General features: G+C 34.7%; 1 protein-coding gene across 1 annotated transcript in view; it reads right to left on the reverse strand.

The window, feature by feature from the left end:
* LOC150100654 (protein O-glucosyltransferase 1-like) overlaps positions 1-21,123 on the reverse strand; it is a 128,145-nt gene that overhangs the window by 17,988 nt on the left and 89,034 nt on the right. The window contains exon 8 of the mRNA XM_090401777.1: positions 3,819-3,875. Within this exon, the coding sequence (XP_090257903.1) occupies positions 3,819-3,875 (57 nt within the window). The remainder of the gene's footprint in view (positions 1-3,818; positions 3,876-21,123) is intronic.

The raw sequence follows: 21,123 nt of genomic DNA on the forward strand, positions 1-21,123 counted from the left end.
ATTCCTATTCAGTCTAGTTATTCATTCAGTACAGTATAGTAATTAGACATACACTGGAATTTCATTAAGAGAATTAAAATTATAGCTACTGTATTTGCTGGTGTATAAGATGCACCCCCCCTTTTTTGTACACATTTTTAGGAAATAAACTTTATCATTGAATATTATAATGAATTTATCATCATCATCATCATCAAATTCCTGCCATGTACCCTCAAGGGGTGTACAGGATATGACAGTACTACATGAAAAAATTACATCATTACTAACTTCCTATCTACAATTTTCCTCCAAATCAGTCTGTTACTTGTCAAGACTCCAACATTATCAGATCTTATATTTCTATCGTCTAAGGCACTTTGTACCGTATCAATCCACCTATATCTTGGTCTTCCTCTGGGTCGTTTTCCTGCCAACCTGGCAGAGAACACTTGTTTTGCTAATCTTTCCTCTCCCATTCTATTTAAGTGACCATACCATCTGAGATTAGCTCTGCTAACGCATTCCTGGATGCTGACAATGTCAAGTTCTTTCCTAATATCCTCATTTTTAATATGATATTGCCATTGATGCCATCTGTTCACGCCTCTAATCTTTCTCAGGACTCTCATATCTGCGGTCTCTAGTCTTTGGTCAAGTGTTTTACTTCTGACCCAGCTCTCAGATCCATAAGTTAAAATTGGTTTGAACACAGTCTTGTATACAGCTAATTTAGTGTTCCGACTAATTTCTTTCTTATTCCATATGAATTTATTCAATTGACTTCCCACGATACCAGCTTTGCTGATTCTGTTGTCTATTTCTATATTTAGTTTACCATCTTCAGTAAAAATTGTGCCTAAGTAGCTGAAATGTTTTACTTGTTCCACAGGTTCTCCATTCACAACACAGTTGACATTTTCAATGATTCTGCCTATTTTCATTGTCTTTGTCTTTTTATTGCTGACCTTCATACCATATCTATTACAACAGCTATTCAATTTAGTCAGAGAATCTTGCAGACTTGTAGCGGATTTATTTAGAAGTATAACATCATCCGCATAAAGCAAAGAGCTGACATTAACATCTCCAATTTTGATATCAGGTTTAATACCACATTCCTTCATAATGTGATCCATATAGATAATGAATAACAGAGGGGATAATGTACATCCTTGTCTCACACCAGATTTAACATTAAACCATCTTCCTGTACTTCCTTCAATTCTAACTGCTGACTCACAACTCAAATAAAGACTAAGTATTGCTTGATATAATGCCCCATTGACACCATATAACTGCAGCGTATTGAATAGCTTCTCTCTTGGCACCTTGTCATATGCCTTTTCCAAATCGACAAAACTTAAATACAGATCTTTGTTATATTCCCATGCTTTCTCGACTATTTGTCGTAAAGTGAAGATCTGATCCTGACAGCCTCTATTTGGCCTGAATCCAGCTTGTTCTTCACCAAGCTTTTCTTCCACAATTCTTCTCAACCGTTTCTCAAGTATACTTGCATAGATCTTGCCAGGAACACTCAGTAGGGAAATACCTCTGTAATTCTCACATTCAGTTTTATTTCCCTTTTTATATATGGGTACTATGAGAGCTCTACTCCAATCATCGGGAATTCGTCCCTCTGTCCAGGCTTTCTGAACTATGCAGTGCAGCCACTGTAAGACTCTTATACCACCATACTTCAGCATTTCTGGTCGAATATCATCTACTCCTGCTGCCTTTCCACATTTCAAGCCTTTGATGGCTTTTTCTACTTCAAGTATGGATATGTATTCCTGACTGCATGCCTGGTCAGTGTTTTTTATCACTGTGCTGTCATCACTGCTTGTTTCATTTAGCAGTTTTTCAAAGTAATTACTCCATACTTCAAGGATATCTTTTTCTCCTGTTTTCATTTCACCTTTATCATCTCTAATTCCTTTTACAGCACTCTTTCCTCCATTCCTAAGCTTCTTCAACAACCTCCAGAATATTTTGCCACCTTCTTGATATTTATTTTCTATATTCTTGCCAAAGTCCTCCCATGACTTTTGTTTAGCTAGTTTTACACACTGTTTAGCTTTCTTACATTTGTCTCTGTATTCTGTAAGAGTAAAAGCTGACTTATTTGCCAGGAACTTTTGATATGCTTTCTTCTTTTCCTTCACTGCCTCTTTAACTTCCTGTGTCCACCAGGGAGTTCTGATTTTTTCTATCTTTGCAGACAACCTCACCACATGCCTCTCTGGCTAAATCAATAAATGTTTTCTTCAAGGCTTGCCACTGAATCTTCAAGATTTGGTTCTGTTCTCAAACTCATTAATTTTCTTGAATAATGTTTGTGTATTTTAGTCTACAGCTCATATCTGAGAGCTACTCAACTTTTATTCATTTTAAAACTTTGTTACATGTTCTTCTTTTCAATACGAAATTCAATTTTATCCTGTTTAAGACTAAATGGTCACTTCCAATTTCAAATCCTCTGTACACTCTAGTGTCCTGCACCGGTGAGAAAACATCACTATCAACAATAACATAGTCAACAAGACTTTTCTTATTCCTTGCCTCTTCTCTTGATATGAATTTATGCACATTTTTATGTTGGAGCATTGTGTTAATAATAACCAGTCTATGTCTTGAGCAGAACCCAATAAGTTTTTGCATTATTATTAGTTTTACTCTTTTCTCCACATTTTCCCAAAATATTTCTGATACATCAAGTAAAGTAAATATATGCAAAAGTTTTCAAAATACTGCCTTTATAATATACCATGTTTGAATAAGCTACATTATGAGAAAACAAGTATTATACAATTCACTTGATGTAATAATGTAATGATGGAATGTAATAATTGGAAACTGTCATTCGAACCCAATTTCATACTTATAACATTTATACTTACTGGAATGATCTTGATGAAGAAAAGTAAGAATAAATGTCTTAACTGCAACTATTAAAAGAACTTATAATAATCTTCAGCTCTCTATAAATAGAGAGCTGTCATTTAGAGAGCATAATGTTAAAGAAGTCAGGGTAGCTAACAGATTTACTTGGTTATTGAAGAACACACAACCAGAGATAAGGGAGTTATCATTCCTCTTTATAAAGCCTTGATACAGCCACGTGTGGATTACTGTGCTCAGGTCTGGTCACCTGGGTTTCTTGGGATGAAGAAGTGGTGGAGAGGATCCAGAGGTAAGTGACCAAGATGGTGAGTGGTCTGTGGAATGCTTCCTATGAAGACAGATTGAGGGTTTGTGGATTGCAAAAGTTGGTTGATAGGCAAAAAAAAAAGGGAGGGTACAATAGAAACATTAAGTTAAATAAAGATTTTTATAGGAGTGATGCAGAGGAAATGTTTCAGCACTTGGCTAGAGGAAAAGAACAAGAGGTCATCCCTGGAAGTTGGGTAAGGGTGTAGTTAGAAAGGGCATGAGGACTAGATTTTTTACTTGGAGAGTGGTGAATTAATGGAATGGGTTGCTTGAGTCAGTTGTGAGTGCTCAGAATAAGAAGTACGACAGATATTGTGGGTCTCCAAAGATCAGTCTTAGGACTCCATGGAGGTACCTGTGCAATAATAATAACAATAATAATCTTGCACTTAATAATTTTGACCTTGACCATGCACAAACTTATGTAAAGCTTTCTGATTCAAGGTCAAAAAAGAAAAAGAACTGTATATAAGTTACAATAAAAAGTTTACCATTTCTATCAAGTATATATATATATATATATATATATAATAATCTATATATATATATATATATATATATATATATATAATAAGCATTATTGATATTAAGCTGATATTAAAATATTATTTGCAAGAATTTACCTGTCAGCTATTTCTTTAACAACAGCATCATTGTCATGAGCAAACTGCAACAATTCTCTGAAAAATAACAAAATCATAGCATATACAGTATATACTAAGATTGCCTAAGGGGATCAAAGATAGATAACAGAAAAAAAAAAAACTTCTACATAGCATTCTAAGGATCAGTTCTAGAAGAACTGATGTGCTTCTAACCTAATATTCAATTCCCACTTTCTTGTGGTCATAAAACAAGATGAAAAGGCATGATAGCAGGGACATCACCTAGTCAAACAAGGAGTGCTATGTTTTTTTTTTTTTTTTTTTGTCAGGGAACCATGGTAAATAGTGAAAAGTCAGCTATAGAAACAAACTGAACATCAGCAGAATTCAAAATACACACAAGAAGTATCAACAAAAAAGAAGTGAAATGGAGCAGAATAATTAGTGAAGTAACAATATCAACATAACTGGTATTATCAAAACAAAGAAGACAAACAGGCAACATTCTTCTAAATAACAAACACAAGATGTTATATTTAGGCAATAGTGATCAAGGAAAAGAAAGAGTTGCCTATAGTCTTCAACATCAAACATAAAGATGATAATCTTGAATGCAGGCAATATCAAATAGTGATGTGGGCATACATCAAAATGGGGAATTGGACAATGAAACTTATTTATGATTATGTACCAATAGAAGGTTCTACCAAGGAAGGAGTGGAGAGGAATTTTAAGTCATCAGAGAAGGCAGCTGATTTATATACAAGGGTGGTCTGAAAATTTCTCGGCCTCAACCATTAATGGCAACACTATTGGCAAGATTTTTTTTTCTAAGTTGGTACATCTGTCATAAGCATCCATGTGAAATTGCAAGTCATTCTATCAAGTAGTTTGGTTTATACAGCTGTCTGAAGCAAGTGTTGTTTGTTAATTGCTGAGACTATAAGCATTTCAAAAGAATGTGTAGAATATATTTTGCATGAAGAATTGCATATGAAAAAGCTCTGCACAAGATGGGTGCCTTGCTTGCTCACAGCAGATCAAAAATGTACTCGCATGAAAATCTCTGAACAGTGCTTGGAGCATTTTAACAAGAATAAAACTGATTTTGTGCATCGATTTATTACTATGGATGAGACCTGGATTCACCATTACACACTAGAATCCAAACAGCAGTCAAAACAGTGGGCAGAAGCCAGTTGTTCATTGCCAAAGAAGACAAAGTTGGTTACATCAGCAGGAAAGGTCATGGCATCGGTGTTTTGGGATGCTAAAGGCATTTTGTTTATTAATTATTTTGAAAAGGGTGAAACAATAACCAGAACCATTTCTGGTTCTGATTATTGTTTTACAACACCTCCCCAAACGGGTAGCAGGCCCATTGATGGAGTTTTCTCTAGCAGAGTGCTGAGGAGTGGTGTCTATAATCCTCAGCGAGATTTAACATATTTTAAACGGGTCCCTCTGCCTAAAACCCGAACGCGTCCCTTGGTAACCTGCGCGACGGACGATGCGGTATGAACATTTTTTGATGGCCCAATCGTGTTACAGTGTTTGATAATGTCCTGTTAGCACAAGACAAAATGACACAGCAAAATAGGGAAGATTCCCCTCGAATACTCTAATAGCATTCGGGGGGAAGGAGAAAGAGGAGAAGAAAGAAAGAAAGAAGCAAGGGAGGAGGAGGAGGGACCAGTCTACAGATAATATAACAGATGTATATTACATGAAGTAAGGCATGGTCCAGCATCAGGTGCCTCGGGTTTGCCACACTCGTACTCACTAAAGTGAGCCCCTGAGAAAACAGCACAAAGTCTGAACCTTTCACAGTCTCCGTTAGCCTCTGCCAAGGGTGTGTTCTGTCACACCTCCTTTTCATAATATTTATGGACTGGATTGATAGGCACAGCCGAAGCAGTGAGTGTGTTCAGAATTGGAAGATGTAGCATTGGATGTCTGCTTTTTGCAAATGACCTAGTTCTGCTTAGTTCTTCCACAGATGACCTCCAGCAGACCCTGTATAGGTTTGTAGCTTCCACGTGGAAGGCCAAGGACTCGCTGGATAGATTATATCCAAAACCTTAGGTGGACATGTTTGGGAATCCCACCAGAACACCTGAGCTTGGTGGCAGAGGATCGTGACTATTGGAAGTTCCTCTTGCAGCTGTTGCCCCCACAACCCAGTTAGGAAAGGTGGGCCTTGAAGATGTATGTATGTATGTATAAAACAATAACAGGGGAATATTATTCCAATCTTTTAACCAGACCAGATGAAAAAAATCATCTTTCATCAGGACAATGCACCTGGCCCACAAAGGTGTTCTGGCAATGGGAAAATTAAGGGATCTGCACTATGAATTGTTGGAACATCCACCATATTCCTCAGATTTGGCTCCCTCTGACTTATATCTCTTCCCAAAACTAAAACTCTTCCTCGCTGGCCAGCATTTTTCTTCGAATCAAGAGGTGATTGCAGCTGTAGAGGAGTATTTTGCAGATAATCTTACTGAGAACAGCTACAGGAATGGGATAATGGCACTGGAGCATCGCTGGAATAAATGTATCAGTCTTAAGGGAGATTATGTTGAAAAATAAAAATAATTTTGAAATTATAAATTCATTTTTTCATTGTTCGGCCAAGAAATTTTCAGACCACCCTCGTGTGTGTGTATATATGAGTTGGTGCTTGTTGGAGATCTAAACAACAGAGCAGGAAATGAATACTAGACATATAGAAATATGTTGGGAAAATTTGGAGAAAAGGATAAAGCTAATAATAATGGTAGGTGTCTGCTGAATTTCTGTTCAGAACATAAACTAATCATCACTAATACCATATTCCAACATAAAGATGTGTACAAATTTATATGGAAAGAAGATATAAAAAGTCTCATTGGCTATGATATTGTGGATAGTGCTATCTAGACACTACTTCAGGACACAAGTATACAAATGATTTCAAGTAGGAATGATCATTTAGTTTTGAGGAGGACAAAAATGAATATCATATTGAAAAGAAAAAATACGTAAGAAAGTGTTTTAAAAAGAATCACTGTTAAGCATCTTTCAGAGGTGAAATGTTGACTTAAGTACATAAATATTACTGGGGAAAAAAATTAAGCAATCTGAAAACAGTAATCAAATTTTCAGACTTACTGCAGACACTAAACATTGACTGAGTCAAACAAAGAGGCATGTAGTGAAGTTTATCAAACCACAATGATCTGATAAACCTGGTTTCAAAATTGGAGATTTTGAACTCAGTGGATGATGTAGTAAAAATATCCTTGATTCAGTATTCAGTTTCCTGAATAGTTGCTGTAACCAATATGGCATGAAAATGAGCAAAAACGCAAAGACTATGAAAATAGACATGAAAGAAAACTCCAAATACATTCTGAATAGAGGACCTAAAGAACAAAAACATTTCAGCTTTTAAGGCACAATTTTTAGCAAAGATGGCAAATTAAATATGGAATATTTAATAAATAATGAAATAAGGGAGAAATTAGTCAAAACACTAAATTAGCAATACACAAGATAGTGTTCAAACCAGTTTTTACTTTTGGATCTGAGAGCTGGGTTAGAAGTGAAACAGTTGATCAGATTAGAAACCACAGAAGACTTTTGACAATGCTGGAGTCCTGGCAGATAACAGACTGGAGGAAAATTGTCAATAAGAAGTTAGTGATAATGTAAAATTTTCAAGAAGTACTATTACAGTATCATGTTGAGGATACATATCAGGAATTTATATATATATATATATGTTTTTTAGGATTAAATGACTGGGAAACTGAGATAAGAAATAAAACAAATTTTAATGGCACAACCAGTTTCGTCTTTAACAGACTTCTTCAGGTGCAAAAAAATAAAAGAAACAACCAATAAGAACTGTAAAGGAAATAATTCTAAACAGTACAAAAAAGGTTAGTGTATGCATTTCAACGTAATATGTTAACATTTGTGTATTTAAAAACATTCTTTCTCTGACTTCATTGTTGGGTGTGCACTCAAAATCTCATGTATGCCAATATTGTATAGCAGCACCGTGACAGTCAGACAGGTTATAACTTAGGTTGTTATTGATATGTATAGGATTGAGAATGATTTCTTTAGATTCTACTATTCTTCTAATTTATTGGAACGACGGAATATATATATATCATCAAATTCCTGATTACCCTCAAGGTGTACAAGACACTATGATAATATTGCATGATGAAAGTTTACATTATCTTTCTAATATCTTCATTTTTAATATGATGCTATTTGTTTTTTCTTAAAAATCTCATATTGGGTTTCCAGTCTTTGTTTAACAGCTTTATTTCTAACTCTGAGATCCATTTAAGTGAGAAGTTAAAACTGGTTGTTTAGTTTGGCTTTTATTCCATATAAATTCATTCAATGGTCTCCCCCACTATATCAGGCTTGCTTTTCTGGCGTCTATTTCTCCTCTATAAGTTGTCATCTTCACAAAACTTAGCTCTTTATTTTATGCAGATGATATACTTCTAAATAAATCCAGTGTTCAAGTGTTAACTAAGAATAACTACTAAAAATTAGCAATAATAAGACAAAAATCATGAAAATAAGCAGGAACAGAAAAATCATCAGCAACATTTTCTCCATTGAGAATGCTGATGATGATGCTTTCCATGTTCCTACTTATTTTCATGGTTTTTCTGCTGAGCACCTCTATTTGACCGAAACCTGGCTTGTTCTTCTCCAAGTTTCTCTTCAACAATGTCCCTTAGCAACTTTCAAATTATGCTTCCATAAATTTTATCTGCAGTACTTAGCAAAAATACCCTTTTTCCTAATTTTCACTGTTTTATTTTCCCTTTTATAGATGACTTCTATGAGATCTCTACATCAAACTTCTGATCAAGCGTTCTGAATTATGCAAGGCAACCACTGTAAATGTTTTGGTGGAATTCATCTATTCTAATTGCCATTCCACATTTCTATATTTCTGACAGTTTTTTATACTCCAAGTATTGATATGTATCCAGCTGAGTCCTCTTGAATATTTTCTACCACTTTGTTATGTCTTGTTTCATTTAGTAATATTTCAAAGTATTTATCCAATGTATATATTTATATTAACTGCACATATTAGTGGGGTCTCAAGACCCATAATAACATTGCCACATGTGAGCAAGTGATTATACAGAAGACTACTCCAAAGGATAGAGGTATATGAAATGAAGGGGACAAGAAGTTAATTCAGTGAGTTTGGAGCTGATCAATATATGGAAGTTGATCAGAAGCTTCCATACCTAAAGATAAGACATAATGCAGAAACAGACCATGTATGGGAAAGTGACTGGAGAAAGTCAGAGAGAGAGAGAGAGAGAGGGGTGTGTGTGGGGGGGGGGGAGTCAACTATTATCTGAATAAGTCTCTTCTAAATGCAGTCAAGAATCGGTTTGTTTCTGTTGCCAACCCAGGGATGAAGAACACTATTCTAAGGTTGGACAGATTTGGGATTTATAAGTGTTGAGCAGAAGAGAAGTGATGGTTAAAATGAAAGAGAATAACGTTTTTTTGAATATAATAAAATTAGTTTAATCCTTTATCCAAGTGTGAGCAAACAAAGTTTGCGCCTGAAAGTATCTTCAGGACTGGGGTAAGGTGGTACAACACCACTGAGAATGGGGTGGTACCCCAGTCCTGAAGATACTTTCAGGCACAAACTTTGTTTGCTCACACTTGGATAAAGGATTAAACTAATTTTATTATACTCTAACCAAGTGAAAAATAAACTTTCAACATGTTTTTTTGAAGGCTGAAGAGGCTATGGTCATAGTGTATTCTTGCTAGGATAGTCTAGATGTGAAAGTCAACCAAGAGAAGAAAAATTATTTTGGTTATTGAGCAGAATGTTACGTTATCAAAAGTAACGAAGAATGAGACATGGTGCATCTTCCAGGGAATAGGCGGGACTGTGTTTTGGTAGCATTCAAATTCACTTCACTCGAGAATGGTTAGAAGATCAGTGTTTAAAGCAATAGCCACAGAAGATAGTGATACTTGAGTCATCTGAGCCCTACAAGATTTTGTAAATGATGAAGATTAATGTAGCATTAGCAAAGCTATGAAAAAGGACTGGACATTCAGAAAAGATAACTGATGTACAAGAGAAAGAGTTCAAGTGAATGAACAGATCCTTCGGCTGGCATGCCGGAGGATCTGTTCATGCCGAATGGTTCAGATGAGACAGAACCATTCCACCATGACACACAATGAATAACCAGAGAGGAAGCTGGCAATCAACTCACAAAAGATAAGAAGGAAATCATGAGATAGCAAATTGGTAAGAAAGCTACAATGCCAAATTCGATCAAATGTTTTGGAAATATCTAGAGTGACCATGAGTTTCTTCAAATATTTCTATGATCCGAGTCCATAGGTGGGTAAGGTTAGCAAGGAGATCCTCTGTAGGACAAGAATGATGGATCCACACTGGTGATCACTAATTAACTGAAGGTGCTCTAGGTGGTGAAGAAGATGGCTGTCGATGATATTTTCGGTCACTTTTGAGAATAATGAGATGAGGGCAATGGGATGATAGTTCGGTGGCTGAATTTTTATGTCCATTTTTAAGGAACAGGCTGGATAAAAGCTTTCTTGCTTCTGTGCTGTTGGACAGGTGGCAGCTTGTAAAGGTAATACAGGATGTTAGTCCTGGAGGAATATCATCTAGGTTGAGAATGTATTACTATTATGGTTACCGAGTTATTTTTCTGATGTCCATCATTTCCATAAGTGGTTTGTGGATTGGTAGGAGGAGACTGATGAGGAGATGTTTTTTTATCTTTAGAAGATGTTACCACTGTTCCATCAGGATGTGTATGTGTGAGAGAGAGAGAGGGGTGGAAACATAGGACAGAAGTTTGTCCAACAACCTTGGCAATGGACTAGATAGCTCAACTATCATTTGAGTAGGAGACAAGTTTAGTGGATTGAGAACTTAGATTTGATGTTTTATTGTATTTGTTTATTTTATTATTATTATTTTTTAGTTATAGGCTACAGTAGCATAAGCTAAGTGAGAGGGTGGAAATTTTTAACTTGGGGCATTGAGTGTCAGCAGCATTTTTAGCTTAGGTTGCTTTGGCAGATTTCATGGAAAACCAAGGCTTGGGAATTTTGAATAGAGTGAAGTGGAGAATAAAGGCACTCATTCCAGCAAAAATAATTCAATTTATCAAATTAAAAATGCCAAGAAATTATATTCTTGGTTTATCCTTTATCCAAGTATAAGCAAACAAAGTTTGCATGTGAAGTATTTTCATGACTAAGCTACTTGTATATAGAGGCTAATGATGTCATATTAATTGCCTTAGTATCCTATAATGCAAAGCACATACATATCCTTTTGATGTGTATAATGCTAAGTCTTATGGGAGGGCGACTACTCAGACCAGTTTTGACCTTTATTGAGGTCTGATCAGTGGGAGCCAGACCGAGAAGTGATATCAAGGTTGAAGTAATGCAGAAGTCATATTTCCCATATACAAGTAGTGAAAAGGTGTTACACACCTTATTCTTAAAATACTCTGGATCAGAGTTAGTTGTTAATGCTAAGACAATTAATGTGAAGTCATTAGCCTCTATATACAAGTAGCTCAGTCGTGAAAATACTTCATGCACAAACTTTGTTTGCTTATGCTTGGATAAAGGATAAACCAAGAATATAATTTCTTGGAATCTTTAATTTAGTTTATAAACTAATGGAAAAACTTTCAATGGTTTGATTTTTTAAGACCAAGTGCTCAGTTCAAGAGAGGGAAGCAATAATCAGACCATGGGTAAAGAGACATAGAAATCCTGAAGGTCATTCTCCAATATAATTCCCTCAATACAATATGAGACTGGCTGAGAGAAGGATGTTCTGTAGAAAAAGATACAAAAACAAAGTTATTGTCAAAGATGTCAAGGGGAGATATAATGTTAACAATGTATATGAAGACCTGTTTAAGAACAGGTCCAAGGTGTTGGGAGAACAATGAGGATTATCTGAAATTCTAATCGGTAGAATAACAATTTGTGTAAGATCATTACTGACAGCAAACAATTCAGCTTCTCTTCCATTTTGGTCTGTGAATCTGTGAAGTTAGAAAAGGGGAGTCAGCCAGAATTATGGATATGAAAATCTAAAGATTATCACATTGTTTGGATAATTACTCTGTATGGAATCAGCATTCAGAGTTAGATAATCAAAAAGGTCATTATAGTCATCAGAATTAGGAAAGCAGCAAATAATGAGGCAAGGAAATTTTGAGCCCAATCAAATCATATAAAGGAGACTCCATATCTGATAACCTTTATTATTCTTTATTATTACTATTTTACATGACATGGGAGGGCACATTACTCTACTACACACAACTCATGGTCTCCTCCAATCACAACCACCATATCCACATACAATGTCATCTATCATTCACCACAAACAGAATTTTTTTTGTTTGTAAATTGTGTGTTCTCTTGGCCAATTTGCCTGGATGTGGGATGAAAAACCTAGATTTTTTTTAACCTGGATTTTAACTGCAGGTTAAAAAAAATACTGTAATTATTACGGTATCTTTCATGATAGTGAATAGTGGATAAATTTATAGAGTACAAGCTTATAGTTGCACTCCCTCCAAACAACCACCATATCCACATACAATGTCATCTATCATTCACCACAAACAGAATTTTTTTTGTTTGTAAATTGTGTGTTCTCTTGGCCAATTTGCCTGGATGTGGGATGAAAAACCTAGATTTTTTTTAACCTGGATTTTAACTGCAGGTTAAAAAAAATACTGTAATTATTACGGTATCTTTCACGGTAGTGAATAGTGGATAAATTTATAGAGTACAAGCTGCTATAGTTGCACTCCCTCCAAGCACAACCGGGCAGATTAACTAGCAGTAAGATCATTTTCCAGCTGATCAGCTGGAAAATGATCTTACTGCTATTAAATGAAGCTGCTATTAACACCTCATAACTGATAGGCCATCAAGTGGAGATGGCAATAATTATTCAACTAGCTATTAACACCTCCTGAGGTGTTAATAGCAGCTTCAGTTCTGTGTGGCAGCCAACCTACAGAAACCATCTTACTGATAGGCCATCAAGTGGAGATGGCAATAATTCCCTAGTTGAATAATTATGGTGTGGAGAGCATTCCCACATGGCCACCACCTGGACTGTATGCAAAAAGAAATGGAAAAGAAACCAGAGATACTACTCTAGAGAAAGAGTTAACTTAGCAATAGCCACTTCACACCTTCAGTAAGCATGACAATGGTGTTTCACTAGGTGAAGGTCATCTACAACCTAGTGGTCTAGTAGCATTTCCTCTTCCTAGAGAAAGTATGTTGGCAATACCTTGCAATAGTCCCATTTGTGGAAACAGGCTATATCACAGGAAGGTGGGGTTGACTTGGCTTGGAGAGGCCATATATTGTGCATCACCAATAACTGCCATGAATATCTTTATCTTCAGTTTTTATCATCTCTGATTCTTTTTACAGTACACCTAAACCTCTTTTTATGCAAATTTTTTTTACGCGATTTTTATTCACTTTTACGCGACCAACCTAAAGTCTAAGTTAGGAAAAAATCCGTAATTCAAGAAAATTCCGAGAATTTTGTAGAATTGCATTCTCGTTTCAATTAAGAAAATTCTAAATTCTTACGAATTTCATTTATTGGGAATTCCCCGAATTACATAACTGACTGTGCATAAAAAAACAGTTCTTAGCAGTTTGAATTTATGTTTGAGTAGACAACACAGTTACTGAATTTTTTGCATTTGCATTTTTTAAGTGAAATCAAAATAAAAATCATGTTATAAAATTAATAATTTTGCCAAGAAATAATAAATGGTAAGCTATATGTAATTTTCAAACTTTAATTTCATTAACCGAAGATTTTAATCCAGCCCTCACATGATGTCGCCAATAACCAAAAAAAAAAAAAAAAAAAGGAAAGCTGTTTCCTTGGATATAAAAATTCAAATTTCAGATCGTCTTCAAACTGGGGAAGGTGCGACGGCTGTGGGTAAGCATTTTGGAGTCTGTGAATCAACTGTCAGATCTATAAAGAAAAATGAAGAGGCTATTAGAAACGCAGTATGTTCTGGTACAAAATCTAGTGTGAAATTATCATCATACACAAGAGATGTTGTTCTAGAAAAGGCCGAAAAAGTTTTAGTGATGTGGATAGAAGATAATGTACAAAAAAGAATGCCAGTTGACGGAAATTCCATCAAGCAATCAGCATTTTATGAACAGATTAAAACACTGCAGCCAGGTACTTCATCTCAATCGAGGAAAAAATATGAATTTCATGCAAGCAATGGTTGGCTGGCTAAATTTATTAAAAGACATGCTCTTCATAATATAAAAATTAATGGTGAAATGGCTTCTGCTGATGAAACAGCTGCTAAAGCATTTCCACAAAAACTTGCTAAAATAATTGAAGATGGAGATTACACTCGTAAACAAGTTTGGAATATGGATGAAACTGGCCTTTTCTGGAAAAAAATGCCAAACAGAACTTGCGTATCAAAAATGCAAAAAACTGTTGGTGGGTTGAAAGCAGCAAAGGATCGCATAACACTCCTATTTTGTTTGAACTCTTTAGGAGATCGGATGTTAAAACCACTGCTCATAAATCGATCATTAAGACCACGGCCAATGAACGGCGTAGATTTTCAAAAATTGCCAGTTCATTGGATGGCCAACAAAAAGCTTGGGTGACTATTGATGTTTTCACTGAGTGGCTCCACAAACATTTTGTGCCAGAGATTAGATGCTATTTGAATGACAAGGGTCTCGAATTTAAAGTGCTTTTGATTCTTGATAATGCACCCGGTCATCCTGCCATAGAACACCCAAATGTGCAATTTTTTTTTTCTGTCGCCCAATACCACATCATTGCTACAACCTCTAGCGACTTTTAAAACATATTATGTCAGACGAACATTTCAATACATTTTGAACAAGCTAAATGATGATGAAACACTGTCAGTTATGGATGTGTGGAAAAAATTTTCAATTATGGATTGTATTGATCAGGTTCAATTATCGTTATCTGAATTGAGACCAGAAACTATGAATGCATGCTGGAAAGCTATTTGGCTCACATGTGTTAAAGAGAATGCTCCTGTTCCCTTCAATCATACTGAAGAATTCCCCAATATAATAAGTTTGGCATGTGAAATTGGCGGAGAAGGATTCAATGATCTTACTTCGGCAGATATTGAAGAATTGTTAATTGATAAACTTCTTATAGAAGACAAAATAGTGGAGATTGTTTCTGAGACTCATGAAAGCGAAGAAGTTAATGATAATGATCAAGATAATCCTACTTTTACTGCCTATATTATTAAAGGAGATCTTAAACTGGCCAGTAATTTAGGCAATTATTTTGCCTGACATGATCCAAATGAAGAACGTGCTGGGAAGTTTTCACGTGAGTTTAAGTTGTTAATGTCTTCATACAGAGAATTATATTGCGACTTATCTAAAGCATCAACACAACGATTAATAACTGAGTTCATGCCTAAAACTACTGAAACAACCAGTGGTACTTTTGTTCAAGATATGACAAGAAGAATTCCACAAGTTGAGGCGGAAGTCGATGACGATAATACCATATCTAGTAGTTCTAGTGATATTACAGTCTCACGAAAACAAAACCTTTCATGTTTATTGTCAGAAACTGATAATGAATAACATACTTTTTTTATAGAATCGTTAGCAAACAATTGAAATATGTTTTTTTAAAGTTATTAAAATTCTTTATATGTATGTGTGTTCTCCATGAAATGTAAATAAAAATCTTATGATACTAACGAATTTAATGTTTGTTTTTTTCCATTATTTTGCTTATATTTCAGGTTTGGAACCAATCTTCACTTTTTTTATGGAGTCGGTAGTTCTTTTTACACGAATTCTATTTACGCGTCATTTTTAGGAAAGTATCTATCGCGTAAAAAGAGGTTTAGGTGTACTTTCCTTCATTTCTAAGCTTCTCCTCCGCAACACATTTTTTTTCCAGTATTCTCTCAGGTCATCTGGTAACTCACTTGAAGGAACTTTTGATATGCTTTCTTCTTTTCCAGTACTGTTATTTTAACTTCTTGAATCCACTATGAATTTTGGATTTTTCTATCCTTGCAAAGAACCTCGCCACATGCCTCCCTGGCTGAATTAATTAATGTTTTCTTTAGAATTTGTGAATCACACTCCAAGATTTGATTGTTTTCAAACAGTTTAATTTTCTCTTGAATAATGTCTCTGTATATTTGAGTCTATAGTTCCCCTACAGTTCTGCTTGACTTTGATTATTTTTAATACTTTCTTATATGTTTTTCTTTTCAATATGAACACTTCCTATTTCAAATCCAATATATATTCATGTCTTGAACCAGTGAAGATATGGCTATCAACAATAACATGGTTTATGAAACTTTCCTTTCCTTCTTTTTTGCATATTCTCTCTATGGCAATATGTATGCATCTTATGTTGGAACATGTTAGTGATGAACAGCCCATGTCCCGACCAGAAATCTAGTAGGTACTTACCATTTATTAATAACTTTGCCCTTTTCTCCCAAGTTTCCTAAAACATTTCCATATATTTGGTATTAATTTCCTGTTATCTGGTTAGATCTACAACAAGAACAAGGTTTTCATTTATGCCAGCTGCTTTTCTAATGACTCAAAAAATTAATTGCTTCTTCTTAAATAAAATCTTCTGTGAAATTATAGGCATAAATAATCTGATTGTCTAGTTTCCCATTTTCAAATCTGTCATTCACTAAAATTTATCAAGCAAGAAGTTTATCTTCATGTTTAATGCTATAGCTACTCCTTTCCCTGATCACTATTGTCCATATAGATCTTTTTATTTATTATTTAGCAAAGTTTGATCTGTTTCAGTTTTCACTCTCTTGGTAATACCAGTTATATCGAGATGGCACATCTCTAGTTCTGCCAGTTCTATTTCTTTTCTGTGAATAATTCTTACATTGATGGTAACTGGTTTTTCACTGTTTGTCTTGGTGGTTCCCTGACAAAATAACATATGCAATGTCTAAATTAGCATGATATTTCACCATGTTGTACTATCATTTTGTTTATGATTTAAGCCAATTGAGAATATAATTTGGTTGGCTGAGTCCCAAATTGCCAACCCATTTTCATTTGTCAAGTATCCATGTAGATATATATCTATTACCGGAACACACCACATGAAGGTGAAGATTGGCCATTAAGTCAGTTCTCTGCATTCTTAAAGGCTATGTGGAGGTCTCTCAATTATCTAGCAATGACTCATAAATGATCCTATACACACACACACACACACACACACAGTGGTATCTCGCTAATCCAAACCTCTTTAGTCCGAACCCTCCAGTAATCTGAACTGCGGTTTGAAAGAAAAAAAAAAAAAGTTTTATTTATTATTTTTATTATATTATTTTGTGTACTATTATTTTGCCTCCAAACTGTACTCTATTGTTGCAACCAATGGATCAGAACATAATACAATCCATTAAATTAAAAGATCGTAAAGACCTGCTTTTAAATGTAATTTCCCAAAATTATGATGTTACCACATCAATAAAAAACATAAATTTGAAGGATGTAGCATTCTCAATTGATGTTGCTTGGGAATCCTCAAACTTGAAGCAATTCGAGTATCATAGAGAAAACTGTGGCCTTCTAGAATTTACGAAGATAACTACGGTGATACACAAAAAAGCAGAAATTCAAAACGTGCATAATTTGGTTAAAAATATAAATCCAAATATTGAAATTTCACAAACAGATGTTACGGAATGGATTACAGGTAGAACCGAAAGTGAATTCGAAATCAAATCAGATCCTGAAATTATAAATATGACACTACAGAATGAATTAGCAGACGATGATGACGATAAAGAATTCAAAGAAAAAAAGTAAAACATGAAGAGGCAATTGACAGTTTTAATATGTGTATAAAATGGGCTAATCAGAATGATATGCATTCCACAAAGTTTTATTGCTAATGCAGCTCCGAGAAGAAGCATTCGAAAAAAGTTCAGCTTCCAAGAAGTGAAAGAAAATCAGTGACTTTTTTTTTACAGAGAAATTAAAAAAAACCTTTTTTTTTTTTTAATTTCGCAAAAACTTATTTTGCGAAATTTTGTTTTGTGTGTTGTGTACAAGAAAGTGATATTTTTTACGTAAATTAAGTTATATACTGAACTATGCAATTCTGTTAAATCAAAATCCTCAACAATAAAGATATATACAAACTAAAGTTTTTACTACAATAAACTTATATTACTTTTTAAGTTTTACATTACAGTACATGAGCTTTTCTTTCTTCTATGAGTTACTTCATTTATTTCCAGAATTAAATTGATGTACCACTAGAATCTGATAATTTTTGTCTTAAACGGCAGTTATTGTTGTCTCTTGGGCGAAAATTCACTGATCCGAACTTTTTGCTAATCCGAACGAGCACGGTTTTTATTAGTTCGGATTACAGAGATACCGCTGTATACATATGTTTACACATGCACATACCTTTATATACTTTTGAATAATTAATTATGATTTACTAACATAAATATATTATTCGAGATAAATTCAGATCAATTGTATTGTTTTCAATTATCAAAATAATCTGGAAACAGCAACTTTTATTCTTTTTATCAAGAATCATATTCTTGATTTTTTCAAGAAAAATCTGTTGAGTTTTTTATATCGGATCTGGAATGACCAGTGAGAGCACTTAAAGAACGTGATAATACTTTTGCAATCCGATAAGTTGGAGAATTAAAATTATCAAGGATATTAAAATTACAGATTCTGAAATATTAGTCAGTTTTGACACCATTTCTGTGCTCACCAATATCCCATTAACTGACACAGTCAATTCTTTATATGAAGATTATCCTCCAGATATCGCAAGGATATTCGAATATGTCATCCACTCAGCTTATTTCAGTTGGAAAAACAAAATCTACAAACAAATTGAAGGTACTGCCATGGGTAGCCCTCTGTCTCCACCTTTGGAAAACTACTATTTGAAACAATTCGAAGATACTATGTTCTCATCCATTCATCCCCAACCATCTCTTTGGTACCGTTACGTCGATGATGTTTTTGCTGTTTGGCCACACACTGAAGATGAACTTTCCACTTTTCTACAATGGATAAATAACCTTCACCCATGCATCCAATTCACTATGGAAAAAGAAAACTCGGGTATTTTACCATTTTTGGACATCCTCCTTACTAGAACATCTTCTGGTACCTTATCTATGAGTGTCTTTTGAAAACCCACATTTACTGGCAGATACATTCACAAAAAGTCTGTGCACCACGTCTCAAAAATTTGGCATTCTTAAATCTCTAATTCATAGAGCACATAAAGTTTGCTCTTCCCCAATAATCTTACAACAAGAACTTTCCATCATTAAAAAGTTAATGGAATCAAATGATTACAACTCCAATCAAATCCAACAGATACCTGACTCTTATGTTCCAACACCTACAGTCCTCAGAGTTCCTATTCCATACATTCCAGGAATCTCAGAACCTATAGGTAGAATTCTGAAAAAGCATCAATTGATTCCAACATATATTCCTATCAACAAAATTTCTTCTTTATTACCTTCTACAAAGGATAAGCTGTCTTCTCTATCTTTGTCTGGCGTTTACCAAATACCTTGCAAATGCGATGTCTCTTATTTTGGACAAACCGGCCATCTTTTGGAAAAAAGAATAATAGAACATTAATATTATATTGATTATAATAAACCTCTGAAGTCTGGTCTGGCGCAGCACAGTATTGACTCTACTCATAGTGTCCAGTGGGATAAAGCAGTTCTCCTCCATAGATGCAGATATTTCGATACAGACATAGAACGCTTTGAATAAGCGTTCAAATATGAACGCTTATTCAAAGAAAGTTGTTCTTTGAATAAGAACAAAATATGAACGCTTATTCAAAGAAATACACTGAGCGAATTTAAATAGAAATGACTGTATGTCTCTCTCAAAGATCTGGGAGACTTTTATGTAAAAAACCATTTATCTTAATAGATTAAATTTGTTATTTCTATTATTTCCTAACACGCAGTAACAATTGTACTTTAATAGGTGATCCACCAAACGTTTTGCTTGTATTCCATACCTATTACAGACACTGAAGATGTACTATTAATTTTAGTACGAAATATCTGTCCTTTTACTAATTAAAGATTTCACTGTGGTTTTTATGTGTTGCTTTATTATTTAATTACTATGCCACAGGTTCCACTAAAAATCATAACATGTTACTGCTTATTTTACATAAAGAAAGGCAATGACAAGGCCCAGGAACAGTACAAAAAAAAAAAAAAATAGGAGATTTATAGCCATGATTAGAAGACCAAATCAGACTGAAAATCAGTTTACAGGCAAACAGAAATCTGAAGGAATCACTAAATAAAACAAAAACTGTCCATGGAAGAATAACCTTAATGAATGCATGAAGTGGGAAAGCATTAGATGCTTTAGTAAGACATATATTCTAGGCTACTCATTACTTATTTGGATGCTGAGGTGAAACTAGGTGAAAGAATAGAGGTGAATGAGTTGGAGATCTGTTGCAAGATCTTGACTTAAACACAGCAGTGGATGAGACATCAGCAAGGATGCTGAAGGAATGTGCAAAAAGAATTAGCAGTGCCTTGGACATGGTTATTCAAATTCAGTTTAAATGGAAGTATAATTCCTAATGAATGGAAGAAAGGAAAGATAATATTCATACAAGGACAAAACTAGGACAAGCAACTGATTACAGGCCAATTAATATTGCTAGAGTGATCATTTAGGTGTTGGAGAAGGTAATCTGGATCTGCAACAAGGTGGGTGGTAACACCTTCACTCCCCATAGAGGAACGCAGGCTTTGTTAATGGTAGATTTTGCATTAACAATTTACTATGTTTTCTAATAGCATGACTGCAGAGTTGAATAACTGAAATGGACAGACCGCAATTTTTTTTTGATTTTTCCAAAGGATTGGGAAGCATTTCATATGGAGGATAGATAAACAGATTCAAAGGGATGGGTGTGCAAAAGAGTTTTTTTTTTTTTTTGTAATGTGGATAGGAGAAAAGTAAATTGATAGATATCAGAAAATAAGGTATAGACGAGCCAAGCATAAGAGGAGGGTAACTAGTAGAATGCCGGGGGGGAGGGGGTTTACACATGTTTGGGTCACTGTTTAACTTGTATATTAATGACAATGGGATTAGTCTGGATAGTTATATACAA

Source organism: Typopeltis vanoorti, chromosome 12 (assembly GCF_054136105.1).
Source record: "Typopeltis vanoorti isolate ZY-2024b chromosome 12, IOZ_Tvanoo_1.0, whole genome shotgun sequence".
Taxonomy (NCBI): Eukaryota; Metazoa; Arthropoda; class Arachnida; order Uropygi; family Thelyphonidae; genus Typopeltis; species Typopeltis vanoorti.